Source organism: Calidris pugnax, unplaced genomic scaffold (genome assembly GCF_001431845.1).
Source record: "Calidris pugnax isolate Ruff unplaced genomic scaffold, ASM143184v1 scaffold32, whole genome shotgun sequence".
In the NCBI taxonomy this organism is placed as follows: domain Eukaryota; kingdom Metazoa; phylum Chordata; class Aves; order Charadriiformes; family Scolopacidae; genus Calidris; species Calidris pugnax.
Window position 1 is genome coordinate 764230 of NW_015090783.1, and position 25608 is coordinate 789837.

A 25608-nucleotide genomic window follows, 5' to 3' on the forward strand; every position below is an offset into this window, starting at 1 on the left:
GTGGAGGGGGGGGGCGGGGGGGGGCCACGGACCCCAGCCCCGGGCGGGTTATGTAAAGCGGAGCGGCGCGGCCGAGGGCGGAGGCTGCGCGGGGGCGGAGCGTGAAGGGCCGCGCTGTCTCTCTGTCTGTCTCTCGCTCCGTCCGTCCGTCCGTCCCTCGGGTAGGCGGGCAGTCAGTCCGCCCCGGCTCTGCCGGCAGCTCCGCGGGTGCGCACCGCTCCGCGCCGCCCCTCCCCTCCAGTGCCTTTATCTTATCGCATCCGCGCCCGCGGAGGCAGAGGCATAAACAGCCCGGCTGCGCTCGTGGGGGTTGGTTTTATTTTATTATATGTATATACTATTTTTTTTTTTTTTTAGTTTTTATTACTTTTACTATTTACTATTTACTTTTATTACTTTTTTTCTCTGTGGATCTGGGAGTGTCGGGGCACCGCAATCTGTCTCTGTCTCTGTCCCGTCCCCCCGCCTCCGCCTGGTCCCTGCCCCTCGGGGGAAGGGAGGGAGCCCGGGTGCGAGGTCGTTTGGGGGCTCGGAGGGGTGTGTGCAGGAAAACACCCCGCTTTCCTGTCCCTGTCCTCCCACAGCTCCGCCGGCTGGGACCCAGGGGACCTCTGCGGTGGCAGCAGTGGGCGAGACACCATCATCTCAAACCCTATTTCTCATCGTTTATCCTCTGCCTTTCGGTCGAGGAAATTATCTTGCTGCGAAAGGCACCGCGGGGCATCTCCCACAGCCGGGTGGGAGCGGATCAGGCCGCAGGACCCGCGTTTGTTCTGTGCCATGAATGAGGGCTTCAGCCGTGACAGAGCAGTCACAGTGTCCCTCCGGTCCCAAGGAGGGACAGAGCCATCACACTGCCATCCTGGTGCCAACCTGTTCCAGGAGAGCAGGGGCAGCACAGCAGAGCTGCAGCCACCCGCCCTGCGAGCTATGGGAAATGGGAGGACAATAAACCTTCACTGCACCTTTTTTTTTTTCCAGGAAAGGGCTGGTTTGTGGTCTGTGCCATCACATCTGGCCCATAGACATCTCTCACTCGCGTCACCGGCTGTCCCAAGAGCTCCTCCGGGGCCTCATCCTCCCTGAGCAGCAGCAGCAGCACGGGGGATGGAGGGGCTCTCCTTGCCCCACAGACCCCTTTGCAGGTGCCATTCATACTGGGCATTCGAGAGCCACAGCAGAGCAGCACTGCCTCAGGGGCTGGTGCTCTCCCAGCACGCCAAACTGGGGAAACCCAGGGAAGTGGCAGCTGGGATTTTACAGACACCACACAATCAATTTGTGGGTGTTGGGAAGGTGGGAGCTGTGGGATTTGCCCTTGGAGAGCAGGCTGAGGCACACTGAGCTGTTTGTGAAGGGGCCTCTGTGTGCCACCACCAGCGGGCTCCATCTTTGGTGATGCTTTAAAGCACACCCCAGGCACTCACCCCATCCCTTCCCAATCCACCCCCTTCCGACGAGGAAAAGACCATAATGGGACCCCCCCGCTGGTGCTGTGCTCAGGGCTGGCCATCCCCGGACCACAGCCATGTGGACACAGCCCTGCTGTCCCCCTCCATCCCCACCAAGCCCCTGGACCAGATTTGAGCTTTCCTGTAGGGCTGTAACCCCACACTCCCCTTGGGCATCACCCGCTCCAGGGGTCCAGGCAACTCTACAACCAGCCAGCCCTCCCCAAACCCCACAGGAAAGTGGCTGGGAGTGGCTGAGGTGATAAAATCTTACCTTAAAAGCTGCTTTTTAATTCCTCCTGCCGTTGCTTTATGCATAATTGCACTTTCTGCCTTTTTTTCCCCAGCAGGGACGAGCAGTCGGTGGAGCTCGGTGCCTTCCCTCCTTCCCACGAGCGGCTGTCCCAGCTCCCAGCTCTTGCACACTTTTCTTTATGAGCTTCATCTGTTTCAAAAGCGCCCTCTCAGCATCCTCAGCCCCCACGGCCTGAGATTTCTCTTTTGTTTTGCTTCCTGTATGGATTTTCTACAGTCCCTAACTGCTAATTCACTACCACTGACTTCTGCTTTTTCTGTTTGTTTGTGCAGAGCTGCGCAGATGCCCTCGTACATGCACACACACACACACACACACACGCTCCACCGCTTCCCTTTCGCTCTGCACCGGGCTCAGCTTTTAACCATTGCCGCTTTCTTCTCCTGTAAAAGCCTTAACCAGCTTCCAACCATCCTTCCCACTTCTCTCTTCAACTCCCACCCTCTGGCCCGCTTCGTTTTCCGGGGTGCGGCGGGTGGTTTGGAAGTGGCACTTCCCAGGGTGGGACATGATGGGCAGCGGGTGACCTCTGTGAAGATGAGGGGTCCCCCATCCCCTTCCTCTGCCCGGAGAGGGTCTTGGGGGGGTGCCATCTGGAAATGTTTGGCTATGGGAGTCTGCGCTGAGCTGGTAATACCCCCTCTCCCCCCTAAAAAAAAATAAATCTCAGCCTGGCTTTCACGCAGCCCCTTCAGAGGGCAGGGTGGGCTGGGTGGCACCGGGCAGGGTGGTGATGGAGGGGATGGTGATGGGCTGGGTGGTGATGGGCAGGGTGGTGATGGAGGGGGTGCTGCTGCTCCCCGCAGCCCCGCCGAGCCCGCAGCGCTGCCCGCAGCCGTCGCCGGGTTCCAGCTGCCCCCTGCCGGGCACCCTCCGCACTGCAGCCGCCTCCGGCCCTTCCCGGCCCCGGGGGTGCGGGGTTGGGGGGGGTGTCCGGGGGCAGCGCAACCCCCCCGGTGCCCGACCCTCGGGCTGCCAGGCTGGAGACCTGCGTGGGTCCGGGGAGGGACAGGGGTTCCCGCCCCCAGAAATGCCCCCGGGAGGGTGGTACCAGCGACACTGGGGGTTCTCGTGGTGGTCACAACATAGAATGGTCGGAGTTGGAAGGGACCTTAAAGATCATGGAGTTCCAACCCCCTGCCCTGGGCAGGGACACCTCCACCAGACCAGGTTGCTCAAAGCCCCATCCAGCCTGGCCTTGAACCCCTCCAGGGATGGGGCAGCCACAGCTTCTCTGGGCAACCTGGGCCTGGCTCTCACCACCCTCACAGCAAAGAATGTTTTCCTAATATCTAATCCAGATCTCCCCTCTTCCAATTTTACATTACCCCTTGTCCTATCACTCCACTCCCTGACAAAGAGTCCCTCCCCAGCTCTCCTGTAGCCCCTTCAGATATCGGAAGGCCTCTATGAGGTCTTCTCAGAGCCTTCTCTTCTCCAGGCTGAACAACCCCAGCTCTCTCAGCCTGTCCTCGCAGGAGAGGTGCTCCATCCCCCGATCATCTTCGTGGCCCTCTGCTGGACCTGTTCCAACAGGTCCATCTCCTTCAACTTGTTTGCCTTGAACCCTCTTGGCACAGCTGGGTCCATTTGGGGGACAAGTGTGCCGGCTGGGGACACACAGTGCCGGGCATCGAGTAGCCCCTCGGTACCCCCACCAAGCCAGAGCTGGCCCCAGCAGTGACTCAGAGCTCCCTGCTCACCTCGCTGAGCCGCTGAGCACCCGCCGCTGCGTAACCGCCACCACCAAGTCACCAAGTCATGGGAGCAGCAGGAAGCAGAGACCAAGGGCAGCCCACGTCCCACACGGCGCCCGCCAGCCCCTCGCTTCCTTTCAGACCCTTTTCCTCTCCCTTTTCTCTGCTGTCAGGCAAGCTCAGCGCGGGGGCTCATTTTCCTGTCTTTCCCAGCAAGACCTGGCAGGGGAAACTGAGGCAGGGGCTCCTCACTGGGGGAGGGGGACAACAGGGAAAAATATCACGGGGCTGCTCGGAAGGGGAAGTGCTGGAGCCCGTGCAGTGACACGTGAGCATCCCAAGGGAAACCCAACGGGAAGCAAAGAGGCCTGGGGGAATTTTGCTGGTGGTTTTTGAGGAATTTGGGGGCCATTCTCCAAAGCAGCTTCCGAGAGGCTCCCCAGGAAGCAGCTGTGGTGGAGGAACAACCTCTGCTAAAGCAGCCGGTGGGGCTGCAAGAAGCAGCTGGGGTTTCAGAGTCCCGGCAAAGGAAGGCAGAGCCGGGAGCGCAGCAGCCTTTTTTCAATTACCCAAGCTGGTCTAATAAAGATATTGCTTCTCCCCACGGTCCTTTCCTCTCCTAATCTTGCCGTGTGAAAGGGCACCTCTCAGCAAGGCAGGGAGATAAGCGGTGGAGAAAGAGCCCAGGCGTCCCACCAGCGGCCTTGAACAGAGCCACTCTGCTCGGGAGGGACGATAAAGCCCAGATGGTTTTACTGCAGCTTTAAATCCCTTTTTATTGCGCGAAAGAGAAAGTCTGCAGGTGACAGGGTGAAAACCCTCAGTGAACAGAAAGCCACCACCACCAGCAGAAGATTGCGATGCCCTCAAGCAGCCGTGAAGGGCGGTGGGGACATCCCCCGCGGTGGGGACCACAACTTGTGGGCAGCAGAGGTTGTGGTGGGGGTGACCGATGGCAGGATTTCTTAGTTGAGGGCCTCCAAAAGGAGCACCAGTGCCTCATGTGCTAAAATGTACTCGTTGCTGCACAGCTGAGCTGGGGAACGAAGAAATTGGAGGAAAGGGAGAGCGATAAGGAGAGCAAATCCTTGAGGCTGGTATTTATTGGGACATGGTGAGGACGGCGGCAGCGCTGCCGAGGTAGTCATCGGGCTGGTGTCACTTTCAGCGTGGAAGGCCAACCAAGAGCAGAAGTCAGCTCCGGAGGCTTCTCCCAGCCAAAAGGTTTATGGTTGTCCTGGGACGTGGGTACCAGGAGTGGAAAATGCAGCCCGGCCCCCAGTGCTTGGCACCACTGGACCCGCTCACCCCTGGCCCCGATGGGGCAAGCGCTGACCCCCCGGTCGAGAGCGCATCAGCGGCTCGTGTCCCACATGGCTTCCGCGGTCAGGAAGGAGTGAGGGGGCTGCCATCTCTGCCCACACGGTGGTTGCACAAGGCCCAGCAGCTCCAGCGCCCGGCTAATGGCTCATCAACCCCTGCTTCCTACCTCCAGTGTCACCTTCCCCTGGACACCCAGCCACTCAGCTCCTGCCTCAACACCTTTTTTCACCCATCAACCTCCTCCTGTCCCTGCCAGATGCTCCTGAGCACTCACTCTCTGCCCCAAAAGCCTGATTTAGGGTTGTGCAGCCACTTTTACCACCAAGCTCCCAGGTTTCCTACCCATGAGTACATCCACACGTACATCCATGTGTACATCCATGTGTACATCCATTCATACATCCATCCACACGTCTGTCCATGAATACATCCATGTGGAGATCCACACATACATCCATGCATACATCCAGGTGAACATTCAGGCATATATCCATGCATGCATCCATGCCTACATCCATCCATACATCCATGCCTACATCCACACATACATCCATGCCTACATCCGTGCAAACATCGACGGACACCCCCGTATCCCCCTGCACCCCCAGATCCATGCTCCCATCTCTCCCCGGTCCTGCCCGGACCTCAGCCCCGGTGCACAGATTTTTGACCCGCCGAGGGTTTTGGGCCGAGCGGGGACCTCCAAGCACCGGGGCCGAGCTCCGGAACGGTTCCTCGGTCAGGGGAAGGGCCCCCCCCCCGTCCCTCCTCCTGCCGGACCGCCCCGAGGCGCGGTGAGGGGCGGAGGAGGCGGGAGGGAGCAGCGCTCCGCCCGCCGGGGCCGAGCCGAGCCGGGGCGGCGGGGAGCCGAGGACAAAGGTGGCCTTGCGGGACCGGGAGCGGGACCGGGAGCGGGACCGGAGCCGGGAGAAGGAGGGGTGGCCGGAGCCGCAACCGAACGGCGCTGGGCGGGCGGGAGCCGACCCGGAGCGGGGTCACCCGGTGCTGGGGGAAGGAGGCTCCCCCGCTCCCAAACGTCCCCAAGACTTTGGGGGACCCCAAAAAGGTCCCTGGGCTGCTTGGGGGAAAGGCATCCCCGCTGCCCCCCGACGCTGGGCACCCCAAGAGCCCCATCTCGTCTCCTCGAAGCCTGCGGTGTGGCTTTAATAGGAAAATAATCACCCTGGCACACATCCACCCTGTGGAGTGAGGTGCCAGAGGGGGGACAGCGGGGTGCCCGTCCCCACGGCCCCCTTGCACTGCTGCACCCCGGATTGAGCTCTCTCAGGGCCACCAAGGTCACCCGCACGTCGCCGATGCTGGCAGTCACCAGAGCCCGGAGCTAGAGCCGGAGCCCAGGTAGGTGGGAAGCCCGGAACGATGAAGCCAAGGGGGGGACAAGGGGAGAGGTGGCCTTGCCCAGGTGACAGAGTCCATGGCCAAGGCTCTCTGGAGCTGCAGCCGGATCTGTGGCGTGGGCCATAAACGCGCCCTTGGGTGCCGCGGGGAGGGAGGAGCGACGCAGGGCAAACACGGCGCCGGCGGTAAGGTCACCTGTGCTGGGTGACGTGGGACACCGGGACGAGCCCTGTCCGGGGGCTCCTCTGTGGGAAAACGCTCAGCTGGGGGGGAAACCCTCCCCTTTTCGGGGAGCCCCGACCCACCCCGCACCCACCAGAGGCTGCCCCTTGTCTGGGGTGGGGGTTATCCCGCCTGCCCTCACGGGGCTGTTTACCCACTGGCTCCATTTCCTGGGCCGGTTGCCTCCGGGAAGAAAAAGCTGACGGCTTATTACGGTGCAATTAAGGCGCACCCATCCTCCTCGTGCTGGCAGGTGGCTGAGCACCCTCTGTCCCCACAGGGATCGGAGCCATGAAGCTGAACGAGCGGAGCCTGGCCTTCTATGCCACCTGCGACTCCCCGGCCGACAACGCCGGGTTCCTCTACAAGCGTGGCGAGCGGCACACGGCCTATCACCGCCGCTGGTTCGTGCTGAAGGGCAACATGCTCTTCTACTTCGAGGAGCGGGAGAGCCGGGAACCGGTGGGGGTCATCGTGTTGGAGGGCTGCACCGTGGAGCTCTGCGATTCAGCCGAGGAGTTGTTCGCCTTCGCCATCCGCTTCGGTGGCAACAAGTCCCGCACCTACGTGCTGGCAGCGGAGAGCCAGGCCGCCATGGAGTCGTGGGTGAAGTCGCTCTCCAGGGCCAGTTTCGACTACTTGAGGATGGTGGTGCGGGAGCTGCAGATGCAGCTGGAGGAGATCGTCCTGGGGCCGGCTGGTGGATATGGAGGCTGCCGGCAGTTGCCGCCTGGCTCCTGGAAGTCGAAGCCCTCATGGCCAGAGCGGTCCCCAGAGAAGCTGCCAGCTCTGCCTGCCCTCCTGCCGAAGGAGAACGGCTGCGCGGTGTGGAACAATGCACCAGGAGCGGGCAGGGTGCCTGACACCTCCAGCTGTGGTGGGTATGGTGAGGGGAACCCGCGGCCACCACCGCTGCCACCACGCAGGCGGGCATCAAGCAGTGAGGCAGGCAGCCCCAGGGTGGCCATGGCAGAGAGCCCCTCCACCTTCTGCTGGCTCCACGAGCAGTATGGTCAGGAGGTGGTCCGGCTGCGGCAGGACTGGCTGGAGAAGCAGCGTGGCCCCCGGTCCTGAGAGGTGGCCGAGCCCTGGGAACCTGCCAAGACGCGTGGCAGGGAGGAGGTGATCATCCTTGGTGCCACCTTGGTCCCCTCCTCGCCCTGGGATGCGCAGCCTTGTTGTGGTGGTGATGGACACCTGCTGATGGTGCCACTGAGGGCCCAGCACTGAGGGACACCAGTGCTGCTCCGTGATGGAGAAATGCCAACCCAGCACTGATGGCAGCTGGGCTCAGCATGCCACCAGCCAGGCATTAAGTCCCCGGGCTCTCAGGGCTGCCAGGCTCTTAGGTATCTCATACCAGGCAGGGGTGTACCCCTCCATGTACCCCACGTGGGATGGCCCACCCAGCACAAGTAAGCTACAAACCATTTGCTGGCTGATGCCTCCTGGGAATTGACCACTGCACTGGGTCTGCTGAGGCCTCTTGATGCTTCTGCAGTGGGATCATGCACCACCAGTGCTTTTAGAGGAGGATTTTGATGGGATCTCACACACCTGAGCCCCTGTGTGGGTGTTTCACAGCTGGGGAGCTGGCTCTGCCTTCCCTTCTCTGCATAGCACAAGCCACTGGCTGAGGTCAGCCCAGTTTCGCCGGATCCCTCTGCTCCAGCAGGATGTGGTTTGAAAGAGAAAATATCAGTGAGCGCAGCCCTTCCTTAGTGACAACAGCACTGCACGCCCTGGCTCCCTGGGGGGTTGGTGACACCCAGCCCTGGGTATTTTCACAGGGTGATTGCTGTTTGCAGCCCAGCCGGTGGACCCACAGGGTGGCAGACCCAAGGGGAACGTGGTGGCTGCGGGTACCACCTTGCCGGGTGGATATTTTGGGGCAGGACATCATCCCCAGGCTGGCTCAGCAAGGGGAAGCATCACGCACGGCAGCAAACAGGAACGAATGTGTCAGCGGCAGAGCGTGTCGAGTGATTCATGTGCCAAACCAGAGCGAAGCCGGTGTTTCTCTTATTTCCCCAACCGTTTATACCAACACTAAAGCTGCTGGATGGGAGGTGGGGTGACCCACCCCGGGTCTGGGAGAAGCAGTCAGGGTGCTCTGGGTTTGGGCTGGGTGGCACCGGCTCCCTTTTCCCCCCTTGGGACAGGCACAAGATTTTGCTACAATAAAAGTTGTTTCAGAAATTCCCTCCTGGCCCTGGTTCTTATTTGCACCTTTAAACCCCTGAGGAGGGGTGCCCAGGTGGGAATTAATCCTCCATTTTAATCCCCCTCCTGTCCCCACTGTGTCCATGCATGGTCAGGCAGGGACTATGTCACCTGAGTGGGACATGGACACCACCAGGATCTTGCAGTGCCCTGGAGCCCCATATCTGCCCACAGGGATGGGATGGAATGGGATGGGATGGGATGGGATGGTGTCACTCTGGGGACATTGGGACACACAGCATCAGGATGGTCACACAGCAAAGACCATCCCCAGCCTTCTGCCAAGGATCTTAGCCAGGGACAAAATATCTGTCACCTTGGAGGGCTGGTGTCAGTGCTACACAGGGACCCTGCCCTTGTAGAAGTGGCCAACGTGACCTCATGTCCCTGCATGTGACACCCCACTCGCATGAATGTCTCCAGCTTCTTGCTGCCACGGGGTTCTTGCAAGGAGCTGGGGCTGGGGGGGAGCCTCTTGGGGAAACTGAGGCACAAAGTCAGCCAGAGTCTCTCTCCCACCGAGGCCCCTGCTCCCGGGCAGGCACAGCACCACGCTACGTGTGTCGGCGTTTGGAGCGGTGCCACTGAGGGCAGCCGGGGTGCAGCTACACCCCCAGCACCCAGATGGTTAACCCGACCCCGTCAGTCGGCTGCAGAGGAAGACTCCGGTTTCCATGGCAGCCAGCCCAGCTCCTCCAGACGTTCAGATATTCATTAAAAATAAATCCTTCCCAACATGTTAGCCGACAAACAAGCTTAAACAGATACGCAACATACGGATTTATTAATTCATCGAATGCAAACACTCCCGGCTCGTGTCGGGAGCTGCAAACTCGCCTGGCGATGGCCGGCTCCGAAGGAGAGCCGTGCCAGGGTCTGGAGGATGCTGAGTTACCCCAGGGGCAGGAGCAAACCTGCATTAGGGATGAGCACAGGACTTTCCCAGGGCAGGATTGCACCCTGAGCTGCATTAACCCTGATTAACACCTTCTTTCCCTGCCCTCCCCCATCACCAGGAGATGTTTATGGCAGTGAGAGCTCTTGCCACAAACCCAAAGCAAGGCTGTGACTTCCAAGGGAGCCAACATCAACCCAAGCACCGGGCAAAGGCAGGAGGAGCTCCCATCCCAGCCCCGTCCAGATAAAACACACCCCGAGGCCAGAGTCGTATCCAACTTCTGTATTTAGTGGCTCTTTACAGAACTTGTTCCTTCCAAAATTGTTAAACAAAGTTCATCGATCTCATAGAAACTTTTGAAGTACAGTACATGAGCCTAACAAAAAAACGTGAACCGGTATGTCCCGCTAATACAACAGAATTGCCGTGTTCAAGACTATTCCTAAGTGCTTCCTCAAATCCCGTCCCACTAAAGCTCCCGCTAGGACACGATGGAGAAGAGCAGTCAATGGTCATGCCTTGACCTTCTGCGGGGAAAAGAGCGGCCGTGGGCAAGCTGGGGGCTCACTGGGGCAGGGTGGGCGGGCAAGGAGAGCCGTGCCCTCGCAGAGCTGCTTTTAGCATCGCTCATCGACTACCACTCAAATATAAAAATACCTTCTATTCTGATAAAAATGTATACAGTGGAAAATCAGTCAATGCATAGCCTCGGAGCCTGGCAGGGGAGCCCTCCCGATGATGGCCTTGGAGGGGGATGGCTGATGCCACGTGGGCAGGGGACAGGGCTGAGCAGCCCAGCGCGGTCCACCCCATCCTGGCTAAAGGCATTTTGTTAGCAGAAGTTGGCTGGTGGCAGTGGGGTCAGGGAGGTGCCACCACCAAGCTCCTGCACCTTTGTACGGGGACAGCCCTGGCAAGCCAAAACCTGATGGTGCTTTGCCCATTTCAGGCCTGAGTTTGCCCAGTTCAGATCAGGAGCTTGGCTCAACACCATGGGGCTCATCCCGGCTTCACCAGCAGCCACCGCCTGGGGACACCCCCTGCCTGGGTCCTCTCCCTAAAAACAAAGTGCTTCAGCCACAAGAGCTGGCTGTGATGCTGGGAGCAGCCCCCAGCAGGGCTCGGCCCACCTACTCATGATTTTTGGGTGCTGGACCCCAACCACTGGTGCCCCAGGTGCAAAGCTCACAGGCTCCATCCTTTTCTGTCCCACACGGACGATGGCAGAGGGCGGGGAACTGGGATCCCATGGATACCCATCCCCAGCAAACCGGAGCCGTCCTCGAGCACCACCCCCAGGTACCTCTTCCCATCTCGCTCCCAAAATGGCAGACATAGGTTGCGTTCTTTGCTTTTGCATTATTTTCTCTCTTCCTTCAGGAGCTGGCAGGAGCCATACCGTGCCGTATGGGGGCTGCCACCGGTTGCCGGCTGGAGGAAGCGTGAGGGACGGCGTTCGGACCATGCTACATCTTGTTCCAGAAGGCTATTGCAGACATTTCTACAACATATACAACCGCACGGGACATTCTGTGTTACAAAGGTTTCAAAAAACATAAAACCACCAGAACTAAATACATACTCGATGGCATCAAGGTTTTCGCTTTAGAGTCTTCAGGGACTATGGTGCAGTCTCTGGCTGGGGCAGAAGCGATGCAGTGTCTTAGACAGAGGTGGAAACCGCTCAGCAAAAGTTTATTCAATTTGGTCAGTCTCATAGTGCTTCTTGATGGCTTTGCTCAGTAAGTCTTTTCTGTGGGGTTTTTTTTGTTTGTTTTTCTGTTTTTTCTTTTTAATCTCATCCAGTGGCAAACTACAAGACTTCAGTGTACATTTAATGACACAACTGCTACATCATCTTGATTTTATAGCTATCTTTAATATCAAAGCAGCTTAAGCTGTTAATAAATTCCAAAGTATCCTTTTATTAAAATATCTAAAAGAGGTCTATAAATATTTTTGTGTTTTGTTTTTTTTTGTTTTTCTTTTCTTTTCTAAAATTGTTCCCAGTTTTTCACATTTAAAACAAAGCTGGGGGGGGCAGCTTCATAACAGGAGGGCCCCTCATTTCCATGGGCGCTCCCCTCTGTGGCGCCGGCCGCCTGTCGCCTCTCGGTGCACGCTGCATTTAACAAAATATATATATATATATATGTGGGTGTGTATATATATATTTAGGGTGGTGGATGGGGAGGGGGGAGGGGGGCTCAGAACTCCCACTCGAGGGCCTCCTCGCGGTTGGCGGCCCGCTCCAGGCGGTGGATGATGTTGTTGAGGTTGGCCATCTTCTCGTGGCGCCGCTGGACACTGGTGCTGAGCCGGGGGCCGGGGGGAGCTGGCGGCAGCGCTGGTGAAACCGGCCCGGCGGAGGACGGGCCCGGGGAGGCCGAGCCGGCGAGGCCGGGCGAGGAGGCTGCCGAAGGCGACGTCGGGGAGACCTCCAAGCTGCAACGGGATGACCCGGCGGAGGACTGGGAGCTGTCGGGGTGCGGCGGCGGTGGGGGGGGTGGGGGTCCCCCCGTGGTAACACCGGCACGGCCTCCCCGCCGCGGGAGGCTGCCGGCGCTGGGGGTGGCGGCGTGAGGGCCTGTGACCCGCTCCTCCTGGGGAGGTCCGGTCCCCTCGGCCGCTCCAGCCGGGCTGTGCGAGTCCCGCCGGCGGCCCCAGCCGCCCGCTTCCCCCTGCTCCTCCTTCACCTTCACCGGTGCGGCGGCGCAGGGATGCTCGCCCTTCCCCAACACGGGTTTACGGTCCTCGGTATCCGAATCGGGGCTGTGAGGGGCCTGGCGCCCGGGGATGGCCACCCCGCTGCTCTGCTCCGGGTCCGTGTCGTTGTCCTGCGTGCCCTCCACCAGCATCTCCCGGCGCATCCTCGACCTGCCGGGACACAAGCACAGAGGGTCGGTGACCACCAACCAACACAAAAAGCATCTCCAGCCAGAAAAATGCAACGACATGGCTTGAGATGCAAAACCTCACCTTGTTGGCCTTTAAAACACTTTTTTTGGAGGGGGAAAAATCACTGCTGCTTGAATATGGGGCCTGGATTTTGCAACACTTTGGGCTGTTTCCAGCCAGTGTTTACCACTACCTTATTTTTGTTGTTGTTTAACACACAACATTTTTCAAAGGTTTATTTTCGGGTGGTTGTGTTTACCGAGAGCAGAAGGGGCTTTCCTGGAATCGTGCGAGGGGAAAGGTGGCGGGTTTAAAAACCCCATTAGTCAATGTTTCACCAAAAAGCCTTGATTGTTCAAGCTCTCCCCCACACTCCCCACGTGATAGCTTCATGTGAGAAACCTCAGCTGGCTCCCATAAATATTGACCATCTACTTTACGATGCCCAGGGGGAGATGGAGGCAGTGGGATTTGACACAAGCACTTATACATCTTCTTATACTGGTTTATATCGGGGAGAGGGCACAACCCTCTGGGTTGATGGGCTGATGAGGCAGAGCAGGTTGCTCTCAGTGTGGGTATGGGGAGGACTCAGGAGGCACATTTCCACTTGCAATTCTGTTGCTCTGTGGGGTCAGGCTGTTGTAGGGATGGATCCTGTGCTCCAGGAGCTTCCATAAGTTTTTCCACCACCCATCATGAAGCTCCTGCTCAGTGGCAGGTGGCGTACCACGCCAGCAAGCAGGTGGACATGAGCATGGTAACCTCTTTAGATGCTCAAGATGACTTGGTCAAGGTGTTGGACACCTCTTGATCACCCACCAGCCAGGGCACATGCAGCATTTCGGCTGCAATCCTGCACCTGGGGACCTCCAGTGACCACACCTGGGTCTACAACCTTCCCCATCTAGGCAAGAAGGACCGGGAGGGCTGGCAGAGGAAGAGTGACACCACCTTGGTGGCACGACACCATGAGATGCCCAAAGTCTGGGAGCACCCGTACCTGTAGTTGTGGAACCAGTTGATGACGGTATTGGTCTTGAGGTTGAGCTGGAAGGAGAGCAGCTCGATGGTCTGCTGGGAGGGGTAGGGCTCCAGCTGGTAGGCTTTCTTCAGGGCTTCCTTCTCCTCCGGGGCCAGCACCACCCGTGGCTTCTTGATCTGGAGGAGGCTGAGGTCCTGCGGCTGCAGGCTGGGGCTGGCACACTCGGAGCGGGCGCTGGGGGACTCGCTGTCTGAGCCGGCGCTCATCAGCCCGTACCGACGTTTCAGGTAGGCTGCAGGAGAGGAGACCCAGCTGCGCACCGCTCGCCCCCCAGCCTGGGGAGCCCCTCCTTGGCCAGCACCCTGGACCCAGGAGAGGAGCTGCATCGCCCTGACCCTCACCTTTCTTCTCCAGCTTCTTCATGTCGCGCAGCTTCTCCACGTTGTGGGGGTCGTTGAGCCAGAGCTGCATGCGGACGAAGGGCTCCCTCCCCTTCAGGCTCAGCTTGTGCCATGGCTTGGGCCTGGAGAGGAGATCGGACACCGAGCCCTGCGTCAGGCCCAGGATGCTCTCCCCAAACAGCCGCTGGCCTGGCGGAGGAGAAGCAGAGGTGGTTAGAGCAGGGCAGAGCAGCAGGGCGGGCACTACAGTCCCCCCACAGAACAGATACACCCCGTTTCCCAGCCAGCATCCTCCCCATCCCCCCCGAGGACCCACAGAGAACCAGGGGGGGTCTGCAGCTACGGGAATTGGGGTGATGCATCCATGCAGCCTCACCAGCAGCTCCCGAAAACCAGGGCAGGGAGAAGGTCCGCACCTAAATTGTTGTCCGTCAAGACCTCCTTGACCTTCTTGGTGATGGAGTAGGTGTCCAGCTCGGGGGACATGGCCACGATCTCCTGGATGCCCACAGGTCCCTGGCTGTTGGAGTAGGTCTTCCCACCAAGCGCAGGTGTTGACCGGCTCTCAGGCTGCTGGTTTTCTTTGCTGCTCTCCAAGGCCAGGGTGAGGGGCTCCTGGCAGCTCTTCTCATGCTCCGTGGGGCTGGGGGGCGGCGAAGGGGATGGCTGGGGCTCCGCCGGGCTGGCTGTGGGACACCAGAGGAGAGGGGTCAGCAGGGATGGCGGGAGGGGAGAGTAGTGGGGACACAGTGGGAAGGTTATTTTGGGGATGCCCGTGCCCTCCAGAAAGGGGGGATGCCGTAGTTACGGCAAAGTGGGAGGAGCTGGTGGAATAGTAGAGAGAAACCACCACTAATTTAAATAAAAAACCCAGTTACTTCTTTATGCCAGGCACAAAGCCAAGGATTTTTGTTGTGGTTTTCCTTTTTTTGCTTTTTTAAACTAGATGACTTCCAGTGTTTGTTTCTACAAAATCACATTTGAGGATCTACCAGCCCTAAATCGTCTAAGCGACTAATTAAGGGGGTTCAAAACGAGTTGGATGCATCAGAGGAGAGTGGGATGAAAGGGGTTTCCCAGGATCAGGGTGCAGGTGGGGGTGCTGGGGGTGGCAAGTCTCCCCAGTGCTGGGGTTGGGGTAGGATGCAAGGGATGGATGCAGAAGCCCCAGGGACACGGGGACAGCGGTGGCACTTACCCTGGGAGGGTGTTGGTTGCTGGCTGATGCCTTGGCCCAGCTGGTCGGTCAGCCAGAGCTGCATACGGATGAAGGGCTCCCGACCCTTCTGTGTCAGCTTGCTCCATGGCTTGGGCCGCGACAGCATGTCGCTCACGCTGCCTTGGGACAGCCCCAGCACCTAGGTACCGGGCAGGCATCACCACCAGGGCCAGGGCACGCTCCCCCCAGTGCCGGGCTACTGCCTGCCCTCCATCCCCACATCGAGGGAGGGGAAGCAGGTCGCCCCTGCTGCCGTGCTCAAGGCCCCATGGCACATCTGGACCCCTTGATGCCAACCGCAGGGTGCTGGGACCACGGTGGGTCCCCCTGGGATACCCAGTGGGCTGGGAGGATGATCCCCTCAGGGCTCTGTGCAGGGGACAAGGTGTTCTTGGTGGGATATGGCACCAACCAGTTGGTGGTGGCCACTGGGAGACTGCTTGGGGTTGGGTCAGGCTCTGAGGACTCAGTATCCTCCAAGAAGAAACCCACTGGGGACAGTGGGGACCCTGGAAGGAGCTGGCAGAGGCCACCAATGAGCCCCAGGCTCTGGGATGTGGAGCAGAGGGGACACCAAACCCCCCTTCTCCAGGCTGGTACCTTCTCTCCAAAGATCCTCTGGCAGATGCCGTTCTTGGCCAACTTCTCCTTGACCTGCCGGGTCAGTTCCAGCGTGTCCACCTCCCTGTACATGTACATCTCATACTGCTCTGGCGTCAGTGGTGGCACGGTGGGCTTCAGGGTGCGTGGCACATAGGCAGGGTAGTAGGAGAGACGGCCACCAGCTGCTGGCTCCGTGCCGGCTCCCTCCGCCTTCATCTCCGTCAGCCGGTGGGGCTCATCGTCCGCCAGCGGCAGCTCGTCCTCGTTGGTGCCACCTTCGCTGGGCTCACCCCGCGGCCAGCCCCGGCCGTTGGCCATGCTGGAGTAGCTCGAGGAGGAGGAGGAGAGTGAAGGCGAGACGGAGGTGTAGGGTCTGCTGAGCAGGTTCCGCTCCGACGCCCAGTGCTGGTCGAAGTAGGAGCCGGCATCACCGATCTCCGACTTCACCTTCCGGATGATGCTCTGGACGAAGGCGGCAGGTGAGAGGACGGCCAGGGGGGTTTGTGGGGGGCCGGGGCTGGCCCCGCTCCCCTCCTCCTGCTTGACGTAGGTCGGGACGATGTTCTGGCTGACGGTGGCCAGCGTGGAGCGCTCGGCGGGCGGCGTGTCCCTGGGGCGCCCGCCGCCCCCCGACTCCATCTCCAGCAGCGCCTGCTGCTGTGCCTGCATCTCTCGCCGCGCCTGCTCCAGGATGCTCTTGATGGCATCCTCCGAGCTGCTGCCACCCCCACCGTTGGCCACAGCCTGCGACGTCGACGGCGTTTTGGGTTCTCCTGCAAAGAAAAAGGGTGAAGGGAGCCCCAAGGCGCAGCACGCATCATTTTACCATGTGGCCATGATTCAAAATGGCAGGAAAAAAGGGATTTTAGCCCAATCTGCTCTGGAGCACTCGCCATCAGGCAGATGGCCCATGAGAGTGCAGATCAGAAGAAGGACCAGCAGCACCCGCAAAATAGCTGTGACACCCCCAGCTCTAAACAGGCTTCTTTTTTGATGACTGCAAAATAAATTCCATTACCAACGATGGCAATAGACAAACATGTTTGTTTTCCCTGTCCGTCTTTCCACTGTTCCTGTCTAATTTAATTCTCCAGGATTCTGCTTTCTCAGCAGACTACCTGTTTTAATGTATTTCATTTCTTGTAATTGACTGCGAGCACAGCTGCTTTAATGATTCCTCGTGCCAGATGGATCGTGCATCCTCATTTAATCATCTGGTTTGGGGCAGGGGGGAGGTAAGGGTAGATCCAAAGTTTCTGAAAGCTCAGGTACAAACACCACTGCACGGGGAGGTTTTTGGACCTAACAGCGTTTACCAGCCTTTCTTCCCATCGTGCCCCAAATCTCTATGGATGTCAGAGGGAGAAATGCCAAATAAAGTCCATTCCAGTCCAGCCACAGGGTTAGCCTGTTGCCCACCCTGCCCAGGATCATGCCACGGGAGCCAGGCTTGGCAGAAGCTGGCTAAAGTTTCCTCGGGGAGGCAGAGACAGTGGGTTTTGTGGGTGTTTGGTGCTGTGGGACCCGCAGCCACGCAGCACCCACCCGCTGGCACCCCCCAAGGTGCTGCCCGGAGTGGGGGCTCAGCCACCCACACGCTGGCACCTACCTCCCTTCTGCGACTCGATCTCCTTCTTCGCCTGCTCCAGGATGCTTTTGATGGCGTCGTCAGAGCCGGTCTCCGGCGTCCTGATCCGCGGCGTGATGCTACCTGATCAAAGGGGCAGGATAACAGCTTTGTCACCGGTGCTGGTTTTACAAGCTCCGCTTGTGTGTCAGGAAGTATTTACCGCTCCTCATGTTCAGTTATTTTTAGGGATGCCGGTTTGGAAGACAAATGTCACTCCCGATTAGTCGCTAGACGGAGTGTGGGGAGCCCCAGTAGCCCCCACTGCCAGCTCTTGCCTCTGGCACGGCGTCTCCTGGCCACCTTGCTTGCCCCATCCAAGGGCACCTGCTCCCCATTGATGCACAGGAGTGGAGACATGGGCACGGGGGACCACAGCCCCCATCCCTGGCATCATGCCCTCCCACAGGAGGTTTAATGCTGAATTGAATCCAGAGGATAAATCAGAGCCCCCCCCAGCCTGAAACCCCAGCAGATGCATGGACCAGCATCACCTCATCCCCATGCTACCACAGGGACACGAGTGACTGGCCACCACTGCTGCCATGTGGCCGGGAGGTGCCGTTCCCGGAGCCGTGCGTGTGGGAGGCAGGGTGTCACCGACATCGCACCGAGGTCCCGCAGCATTAAGACTTCATTCTTTTAACGAAATATTCCCCAGCACATTGATTCATACACCACGGAACAGCCTAATGAATAATTAAATGGCACTTGTCAGAATAAATGAGTAAAGCACGGCCAGGGATGCAGCTTCCACCATGGGTTGTTGTTAATGGCTACTATTTCCCGGGGCTCCAGCCCACCCCGGGGGGACCATGAGGGACAATCCCCGAGTGCCACCGGTGACTCTGGGTGGCATCACTTGCCTGTGTCGCTGGCACACTGGGGGCTGGAGGGCATCCCCGCCGTGGCATCCCGGGGTGCTGCCGGGGTGCATCGGGAGGGGATCCCACGGCAGCATCCCAGGGCAGGACCTGTTGGCCGGGGCCACCCCAACCACTCACCTCTCTGGCGCACCTGGATAGTCCTCAGGGCCAGCACGTTCTGCTCGTCGGAGAGGAACTGCTTCATCTTGATGAATGGCTCCTTGCCCTTCACCGTCAACTTGCGCCAGGGCTTGGGCCGGGCCAGGATCTCGCTGACGGAGCCCTGCGACAGCCCCAGCACGTAATGCCCGAAGACCCTCTGCCCGATGTTGTGCTTCAGCAGCTGCTCCTTCACCTGGAAGGCGATTTCGGCCGTGTCCAGCTGCTCCTCGTCGGCAGAGCTGCCGGCGCTGCCTTCGGACGGCTCGCCGGGCGGGCTGGCGGCCGGCACCGTGCTGGGGGGCATGGTGCTGCTTTTGGCCCCAAAGAAAGGGGAGGAGAAGGGCGGTCCCCCTCCGGTGCTCTCGCTTTTGTGGGCAGGTGGTGGGAGGTGGGAGGTCTTGGGGTCCCCCGAAAGCCGCTCGCCCCCCGGGAAGGGGGACAACGAGAAAGTCCGGGGGCCGTCGGGGGCCAAGCCGGGGCCGGGCAGAGATGGGAGGGGAGTGGGGGAGGCAGGTTCGTCGGCCGGGGCGTGCTGGGGGGACGGGTACGGCTGCTCCATGCCCAGCGAATCCTTCCCCGACTCGTCTTCGGAGTGATCCTCCTCTAGAGATGAACGAGAGAGAGGGAGACGCACTAGAGTCCCCCCAGCCGTTGGCCCCAGCGCAGCCTCGCAGCAAAGCATCTCCTGCCTCAGTTTCCCCAGGTGGCATCCCACCCCCATGTCCATCCCCCAGCCCCACTGCTGACCCCAGGCTCCTTCCCACATCTGGGGCAGGATCCAACCCTGCCACCTACATTCCCAGGGATGCTCCCGGTAGGATTGGGGATGCCATGGGACCCGGGGACCCTACCAGTGTTGGCCATCAGGCTGGGCTTCTCCAGCAGGTACTTCTGCGAGGGGTAGAAAGCCTCCTTCCCCAGCAGCAGGGCTTCCTCTGCCTTCGATATGCTCTGCAAGGAGCCAAGCTGAGATGGGAAAGGGCGGCGGAGCCACCGGCGGCAGGGCTGGCACGCACACCCCGGCCCGGCCAGCGTGTCAGCACGGGCCACGGCACTTGCCTGGGGAAGGCTGCAGCTGGCGGAGGCCACCTTCATCGCCTTCAGGATGCTGGGAGGGAGACAAGGGGGGTGACTCGGCGGGTTAGGGCTGCTCAAGTGTGCCATGGGTGCCGGCGGCACCTGGCCGGCCGGGGGACAGGCAGGCAGCAGGCATGGATGCCGGTCGAGCCATACCTCAGCTCTGTTTTGATCTCCTCGTAGTCCGCCTGTGCCTGCAGCTTCTCTTCCAGCTTCTGTGGAGAAGAGAGAGGGGGATCCTCGCAGCTGGCTCCCGGTGCATATCCAGACCTGTACCCACCCCCCTCTCCAGCCAGCCCCCATGGACGCACCTCAATGGCTTCGTTCTTGGCAGCCAGCTGTCCCTCCAGCTCGGCGATCTGGTTGGCAGAGGACTCCTCCAGCTCCTGCAGCGAGCTCTGGAGGTGCTGGACGTCCTTCAGGAGCCGCAGGATCTCCCGGTCCTTGGCAGCCAGAGCCGCCTCCAGCCTCGACCCTGAGCACATGGAATAGTTCACTTTGTCCTGCCGGGAGAGGGGACACCGTCAGTCCCAGCCGCCCGACGTGGGGACAAGGGCCACCCCTCCCCATCTGATGCATCTCCATGGGGAGCAGGTGAGCCCAGGGCTCAGCCCTGCAGGACAGGGACCCAGGGTGACACAGCCCTGGGGAGGGACAGACCTGTCCTCTGCCCTTAAAGGTCTCCCATGTACATCTCAGTGCTATGGGGGTGCGTGTCCCACCTCCCCGTAGGAGGCTGGGGCTGCAGGTAGGGCATGGCCAAGGCTACCACCCTATGGCAGAAAAATGCCTCAGTCATGGGCATTTCAGGCTTGCTCCCAAACACGGTGGGTGCAATGCAAATGGGGTGCTCCTGAACTCAATGGGGTCCTCCTGAGCACAACGGGATGCTCCTGAGAACAACGGGATGCTCCTGAGCACAACGGGATACTCCTAAACACGCTAGGCTGCTATGGGATCCTCCTAGCTATGATGGGGTACTCCCAAGTGCAACGGGATGCTCCTGGCTGTGACAGATGCTCCGGGCCACGATGGGATGGTGCTGGCCATGATGGGGGGATGCCCTCACCCCGGCAGCGCCCGGCGGGGAGCAGCAGGCCAGGCGGAGGGAGCTGTTGACGGCCGCCAGTTGCTCCCGCAAGCTCTCCACCTCCCTCTGCGCCGCCTCCGCTCGCTGCAAGAGAGCAGAAAGCGCCTCAGGACAGGCACCCGCAGCTCATCCCACCCCACACAGGGCAAAGCAGGGCCCCAGTACCTGCCCCGACCCACACCTCTCCTCAGCATCCTGCTCCCACCACCATCACCCTAAGCCCCACCACGTATTTTGGCTCCCCACATCCTAACATGGCTCCCAGTTCCCGTCTCAGGGCACCAGCAGCACACCTCCAGGACACTGCCTTTTTCTACCCAAAAGGCCGTATTTACATGCAATTTGCTCTTTAAGCCTCTTTCATTATCCATGGACATTTATCTGTACCTGCATTTTCAGAATTCAATAAAACTAATGAACGGGGATGGATAAGACCAGAAGCAATTGCGTCAGAAACCAACACCAGGCTGGTGTGGGTCGTGCCCTGGAACAGCTGGCAGAGGCTGGAGGTGACAAATGCCGGCTCCAGCAGCCAAAACGGAGCCCGGTGGGAGCCCAGACACACCGGTGACCCCCAACATGGGGCAGGGGGTCCCACCAGGATGGTTTGGAGGAGCCACTGGGTGAAGGAAACCAGAGCCTCACTCTGTAGGGCTTCCCAGTTCTGGAGTCTGGCCACCTCAGTACCATTTTGGGGGACAGACATCCAGGCCATGCAGATGCTTGGGGTGCTGTGGTGGGTACAGCGACTCGGGGGCCACGATTGAGCGTGGCAGAAAGGGAGCAGGGTATGTGCCCTACACTAGCTGGAAAATCAGCTCCTGGCTCACCTGGTTGGCTTTTTCAAGGTTCGTCATGATCATGGCTACTTCATCTGCCCTGCGACGAGAAAGCAAGAGGCGTCAGCTGGCACAGAGGGATGGACACAGCCCTCCATGGCTGGCAAGGGCTCCTGCCTTAGGTTTAGGGAGCCCTCATGACTTGAGATGCTGCTATCATAGAGTCATAGAATCATTTAGGTTGGAAAAGACTCTTAGGATCATCAAGTTCAACCATCTACCCTACTCTACAAAGTTCTCCCCTACACCGTATCCCCCAATGCCACATCTAAGTGACTCTTAAACACATCCAAGGATAGTGTATGGTCACTTAAAGCATCTCAGCTCCTCAAGCTGTTCAGCAGCACGCTGGGGATGTCCTGGCACTGCCACAGGCTGCTCGGCTCAGCCTTGGTCACGGCAAGAGCCTACAACCGGGCATCTCCGGTGACTTACTTGGAGGCGGCTTCCTCGTCGTATTTACACCGCAGCTCCAGCAGCTCCGTCTGGGTGGCCTTCAGTGCTGGGAGGAGGAAGAGGAGGGTGAGACATGGGATGGGGACTTGGCCTCCCCATGGCTGGTGGCCCCTGCCCTGGCCCCCCTACCTGCGTGGAGTACTTTGATCTTCTCCTCTGCCTCCCCGAGCCGAGCGGCCAAAGTGACCTGTGCTTCCTGCAGCCCCCTGCGAGAGATGGGGCATCAGCGACGTGCAGGTGGCACCGTGGCCATCCCGACCCCAGAGACCCCCTCACTGCATCCCCGTCACCCAGTGACAATGGATGGTGACCCACTGGTGGGATGCCAGGACGTGTTCAAGCCGTGTTACCCCCCGATTTTAAGGGGTTTATTGCCCCAGGTGTAAAAAATCCACTTTGGGCTGAAAATAGTCCCAATTCCTGTGGCTGAAACCCCTCTGACAGCAGGGGGGATGGCAGCCCACCCCCACCTGTAGTTAATTGGAGGGGGGGAAGCAATCAGGGAAAAGTTATTCTGCATTATTTATAGCCTGCACTTGCCAGGAACTTACTTGCAGAGATCTGCAATTTAGGGTTTAAAGATTCCTCATTTGTTTCCCGGTGCAGCGTGTTAAGGAATAACAATGAAGGCAGCGGGAAAGCCGGGAGCCTCCAAATTAAAAGGCCATTTAATGAGGTTCATCTGCTGACCTGGATTTAACCCATTTGTCCGAGCAAAGCCACGTGCCAAGGAGATGGCACGAGAGGCCGGTAGGAGGGATATTCCCCGGCTCTGCCTGCATCCGACGCTGCCCAAAAACCACCTGGGAGAGGGGACGGATGGACAGACGGATGCTCAGAGCACCCAGGACCATCTATCAGGTTTCCAGGCTGGATGCACCCGCTCTCAACCCGGAGAGCAAAGGGAAGGAGGAGAGGGAAGGACAGAGGGACACCCCCCGTGCAGGAGCGAGGACAGAGCTGTGTGTGTCCCCCACCCTGGCACCCTGAAATGACCCCGGTTGCGGGGTGTGAAGCCCCCATCCCCGGTACTCACGTACTTTTGCTTTTCTGCCTCATTTCTCTGCAGCAAGGTCTCTGCGCACAGCGCTTTGCCCTCGATGCCGGAGAGCGGGGGCTCGGGCGCTGCCGTGAGCCCGGCTGCCGGCGACGTCCCCTCTCTGCGCTCTGCGGGGGGACACGTATCACACAGCCGCACCGGGGACAGCAGCGGGGGCCGCCGGGGACCACGGGCCAGGGGACAGGTCCTGGTCTCGAGACCCCCTGTGTCCTGGGGATGCTCTGATGCACGTGGGGGGACCCGGCTGGGGACCGCTGCTGCCACGCTCGTCCGACGGGGCGGCCGGTGCCAGGGGGTACCTTTGGTGCCAACGCGCTCCGGGTGCTTCTTCCAGGGGTGGCTGAGGTCCTTCAAGGGGGTGGTTTCAGGCTCGAGGCGCTGGAGCTGCTGCAGCCGGTCCTCCAGGCTCCGGGCCGCCTCCAGCACAGGAGCGGGATCTGCAGGACAGGGGACGTGGCGGTGAGGGGCAGGGATGCCCACCACCGACCCTCTCCCACCTCCCCGGGTGCCCACCCCCTTCACCACCCACCCCAGGGGTAGCATCCCTCCGCACCCCACTTAAAACCAGTGTGGGGGTCCTCCTGGCACCGGCCCCACACTTTCCATCACCAGCCTGGTGATGGGGACAGGGCTGCATGGGGGCATCACCTCCCCGAGCGAGCCGGTGGCACCCACGGCATCGGTGGCCCCGGTGCCGCCAGCGCTGGCCCGTTTTGGGGCAGACAATGGCGGTTTGTGCCGAGGTAAGCAGGTGCATTCAGAGCCGTCCGTCTTCCCTCTGTCAGCATTACACCATCATTAGCTAGTGTCTGCTCAGCAGGGTGTGCCATTATGTCTCCCAGGGCTGATGTAATTATACATTGACATAATTAACCCAGCAAGCCCATTAAGCAGGCCAGCTAAAAATTCATCTATAATTATTTGTTGTGTGCATGCTAATGAGTCCATCTGCACTGCCATTGTACAACATGAACAAATTAATTTACAAGTCTGGATTTTTTAATAAGTTCAAGAAAATGCCTCCTATTGAGCCAGGTTAATATAGGTTTGGTGTTGGGATTTTTTTGGTTTTTTTTTTTTTTAGAAAAGAAGAGGAAAGAAAATAGATTTGAATTCTCCAGGGTTCAAAAAGTTAGACAATCAGGGAAGTGGGACGGAGCTGGGTGAACTACTGTACGGCACGGACACGTGGCACGCATCCGAGGGTGAAAAACAACGGTGATGGGAAAAAAAATCAAGTAACTGGCTGCCTTCGCTCAGAACGGGACACAGAACAGGTCTTCTGCTCAGTGAGTCCCCAGCTGAGACAGCAGTGGTGCAGGATGAAGGGGGTCTGGCACCACCATGGCTGTGCCATTGGGATTTGGGGTGATCTGGGGCTGGGCCGGCACAGCCCAACCGCAGCACCGTGTGTCTTTGGGGTGAAGCTGCCCAAAAGACACAGGATTTGGCCTGTGATCCTCCCAGCAAGCACCTAGTGTGGATGCTCCTTGCAAATGAGCCAAGCTGCCCGCCACATGGCTTCCCCGCAGGACCAGCGACTGCCAGACCCCATACACTGATGGTGAAAGCCCCCAGAGCATCCTCCTCCATGGGGAAAATCCCTCCTTCTTGCTGCTGGATGTCACAGAGACCCCCACGGACAGTTTTGTGCCCCGAGCTTGGCTACGGGAACCCAGCCAGAGGTGGGTGCTGAGCCCTGCCAGCACGCTGCCAGCTTGGGCACTGAATGGGTGGCTCGGCTGCGGATGGGACCCTCCTGGGCTGCTCAGGGCATCCTTTGGCTCAGCATCCTTCAGGCTGCCCCCCCATCTAAAAGAGCATGCCATGGAAGGATGTCACGGCGATGCAGCGTGGTCCCAAACCAGACGGGATGCTCTCACAGCCATTAATAATACCCGTAAGTACGTGAGCTGAGATAACGATACGGCTAATTAAACCCTGCACTCCGGGGCCCCAGCTCACAGGCTGCGGGGGCCGAGGTCCCCCACACGCTCTCCGAGCCCCAGGGGTGCTGGCAGGAGGCACCTTGCCAGCCTGAGAGCTGCAGGGATAAACGCCGGGGCAGACCCTGTCCGACCCGCGCCGGCAACTCCTCTCGCCTCCGTGATGAGAAATAACATGGGAGGAACTGGCCCGAGTGATAAAGCTCCGGGGATTTTCCTCGGATCAGCATTTTCCCTCCCGTGAGCCGAGTCCTGCTGCTGAAACAGAGCTGGGGCGATCCCCCAGAGCGCTCTTCCCCATTTGGAGCCAACATCCTGGGATGAAGCAGTCGGGAGCGGAGCTTTTAGAGGGGGAAAGAGGAAGCGGCACTCCGGCTCCATGTCCAACATCAGCTGGGGCAGAGCTGATGCAAAACACCCAGCTGGATTAATTACATGGTGCTAATAGCACCCTGTCCAGCCCCTGGGGAAGGGCTGTCCCCGGCTGCGGGGCCGGAGCTGCCACCGCATGTGAGGTGTTTGGATGCACCAAGGGGCTGCTGGGACCGGGCACCAAGCTCATGCCAAGCTCACGCTATGCTCACACCAAGCTCACACCATGCTCACACCAAGCTCACACCAAGCTCACGCTATGCTCACACCATGCTCACACCAAGCTCAAGCCAAGCTCATGCCAAGTTCACACCATGCTCACACCAAGCTCACACCAAGCTCACGCTATGCTCATGCAAGCTCACACCAAGCTCACACCATGCTCACACCAAGCTCACACCGAGATCACGCCAAGCTCACACTGAGATCATGCTGAGATCACGCTAAGCTCACACCAAGCTCACGCCATGCTCACACCAAGCTCACGCTGAGATCACGTCAAGCTCACGCCATGCTCA

General features: G+C 59.5%; 2 protein-coding genes across 8 annotated transcripts in view; one reads left to right on the forward strand and one right to left on the reverse strand.

Moving 5' to 3' along the window:
• The first annotated feature begins 5654 nt into the window (after nucleotides 1-5654).
• Nucleotides 5655-8538, forward strand: FAM109A (family with sequence similarity 109 member A). The gene is made up of 2 exons (XM_014961482.1): nucleotides 5655-6146; nucleotides 6649-8538. The coding sequence occupies exon 2, from the start codon at nucleotides 6660-6662 to the stop codon at nucleotides 7440-7442; it is 783 nt and encodes a 260-aa protein (XP_014816968.1). The 5' UTR covers nucleotides 5655-6146; nucleotides 6649-6659; the 3' UTR covers nucleotides 7443-8538.
• A 1218-nt stretch (nucleotides 8539-9756) lies between these two features.
• CUX2 (cut-like homeobox 2) overlaps nucleotides 9757-25608 on the reverse strand; it is a 71542-nt gene continuing 55690 nt past the window's right edge. For 6 of the 7 annotated variants that reach the window (XM_014964745.1, XM_014964761.1, XM_014964753.1 and 3 more), the window contains 18 exons: nucleotides 23072-23209; nucleotides 22753-22879; nucleotides 21842-21918; nucleotides 21692-21758; nucleotides 21248-21296; nucleotides 20397-20501; nucleotides 19639-19830; nucleotides 19484-19542; nucleotides 19310-19358; nucleotides 19102-19201; nucleotides 18227-18853; nucleotides 17205-17306; nucleotides 15593-16368; nucleotides 14972-15131; nucleotides 14190-14459; nucleotides 13774-13962; nucleotides 13391-13664; nucleotides 9757-12366 (listed from right to left, as the gene is read on the reverse strand). In XM_014964745.1, the coding sequence (XP_014820231.1) occupies nucleotides 11697-12366; nucleotides 13391-13664; nucleotides 13774-13962; nucleotides 14190-14459; nucleotides 14972-15131; nucleotides 15593-16368; nucleotides 17205-17306; nucleotides 18227-18853; nucleotides 19102-19201; nucleotides 19310-19358; nucleotides 19484-19542; nucleotides 19639-19830; nucleotides 20397-20501; nucleotides 21248-21296; nucleotides 21692-21758; nucleotides 21842-21918; nucleotides 22753-22879; nucleotides 23072-23209 (4031 nt within the window). In that variant the 3' untranslated portion in view covers nucleotides 9757-11696. Of the gene's footprint in view, nucleotides 12367-13390; nucleotides 13665-13773; nucleotides 13963-14189; nucleotides 14460-14971; nucleotides 15132-15592; nucleotides 16369-17204; nucleotides 17307-18226; nucleotides 18854-19101; nucleotides 19202-19309; nucleotides 19359-19483; nucleotides 19543-19638; nucleotides 19831-20396; nucleotides 20502-21247; nucleotides 21297-21691; nucleotides 21759-21841; nucleotides 21919-22748; nucleotides 22880-23071; nucleotides 23210-25608 lie in introns of those variants that run through there. The other variant, XM_014964771.1, reaches the window with a different exon arrangement.

Bases quoted from the DNA above. Each gene is read 5' to 3' on its own strand.
- FAM109A (XM_014961482.1), top strand. From the start codon at position 6,660: ATGAAGCTGAACGAGCGGAGCCTGGCCTTCTATGCCACCTGCGACTCC.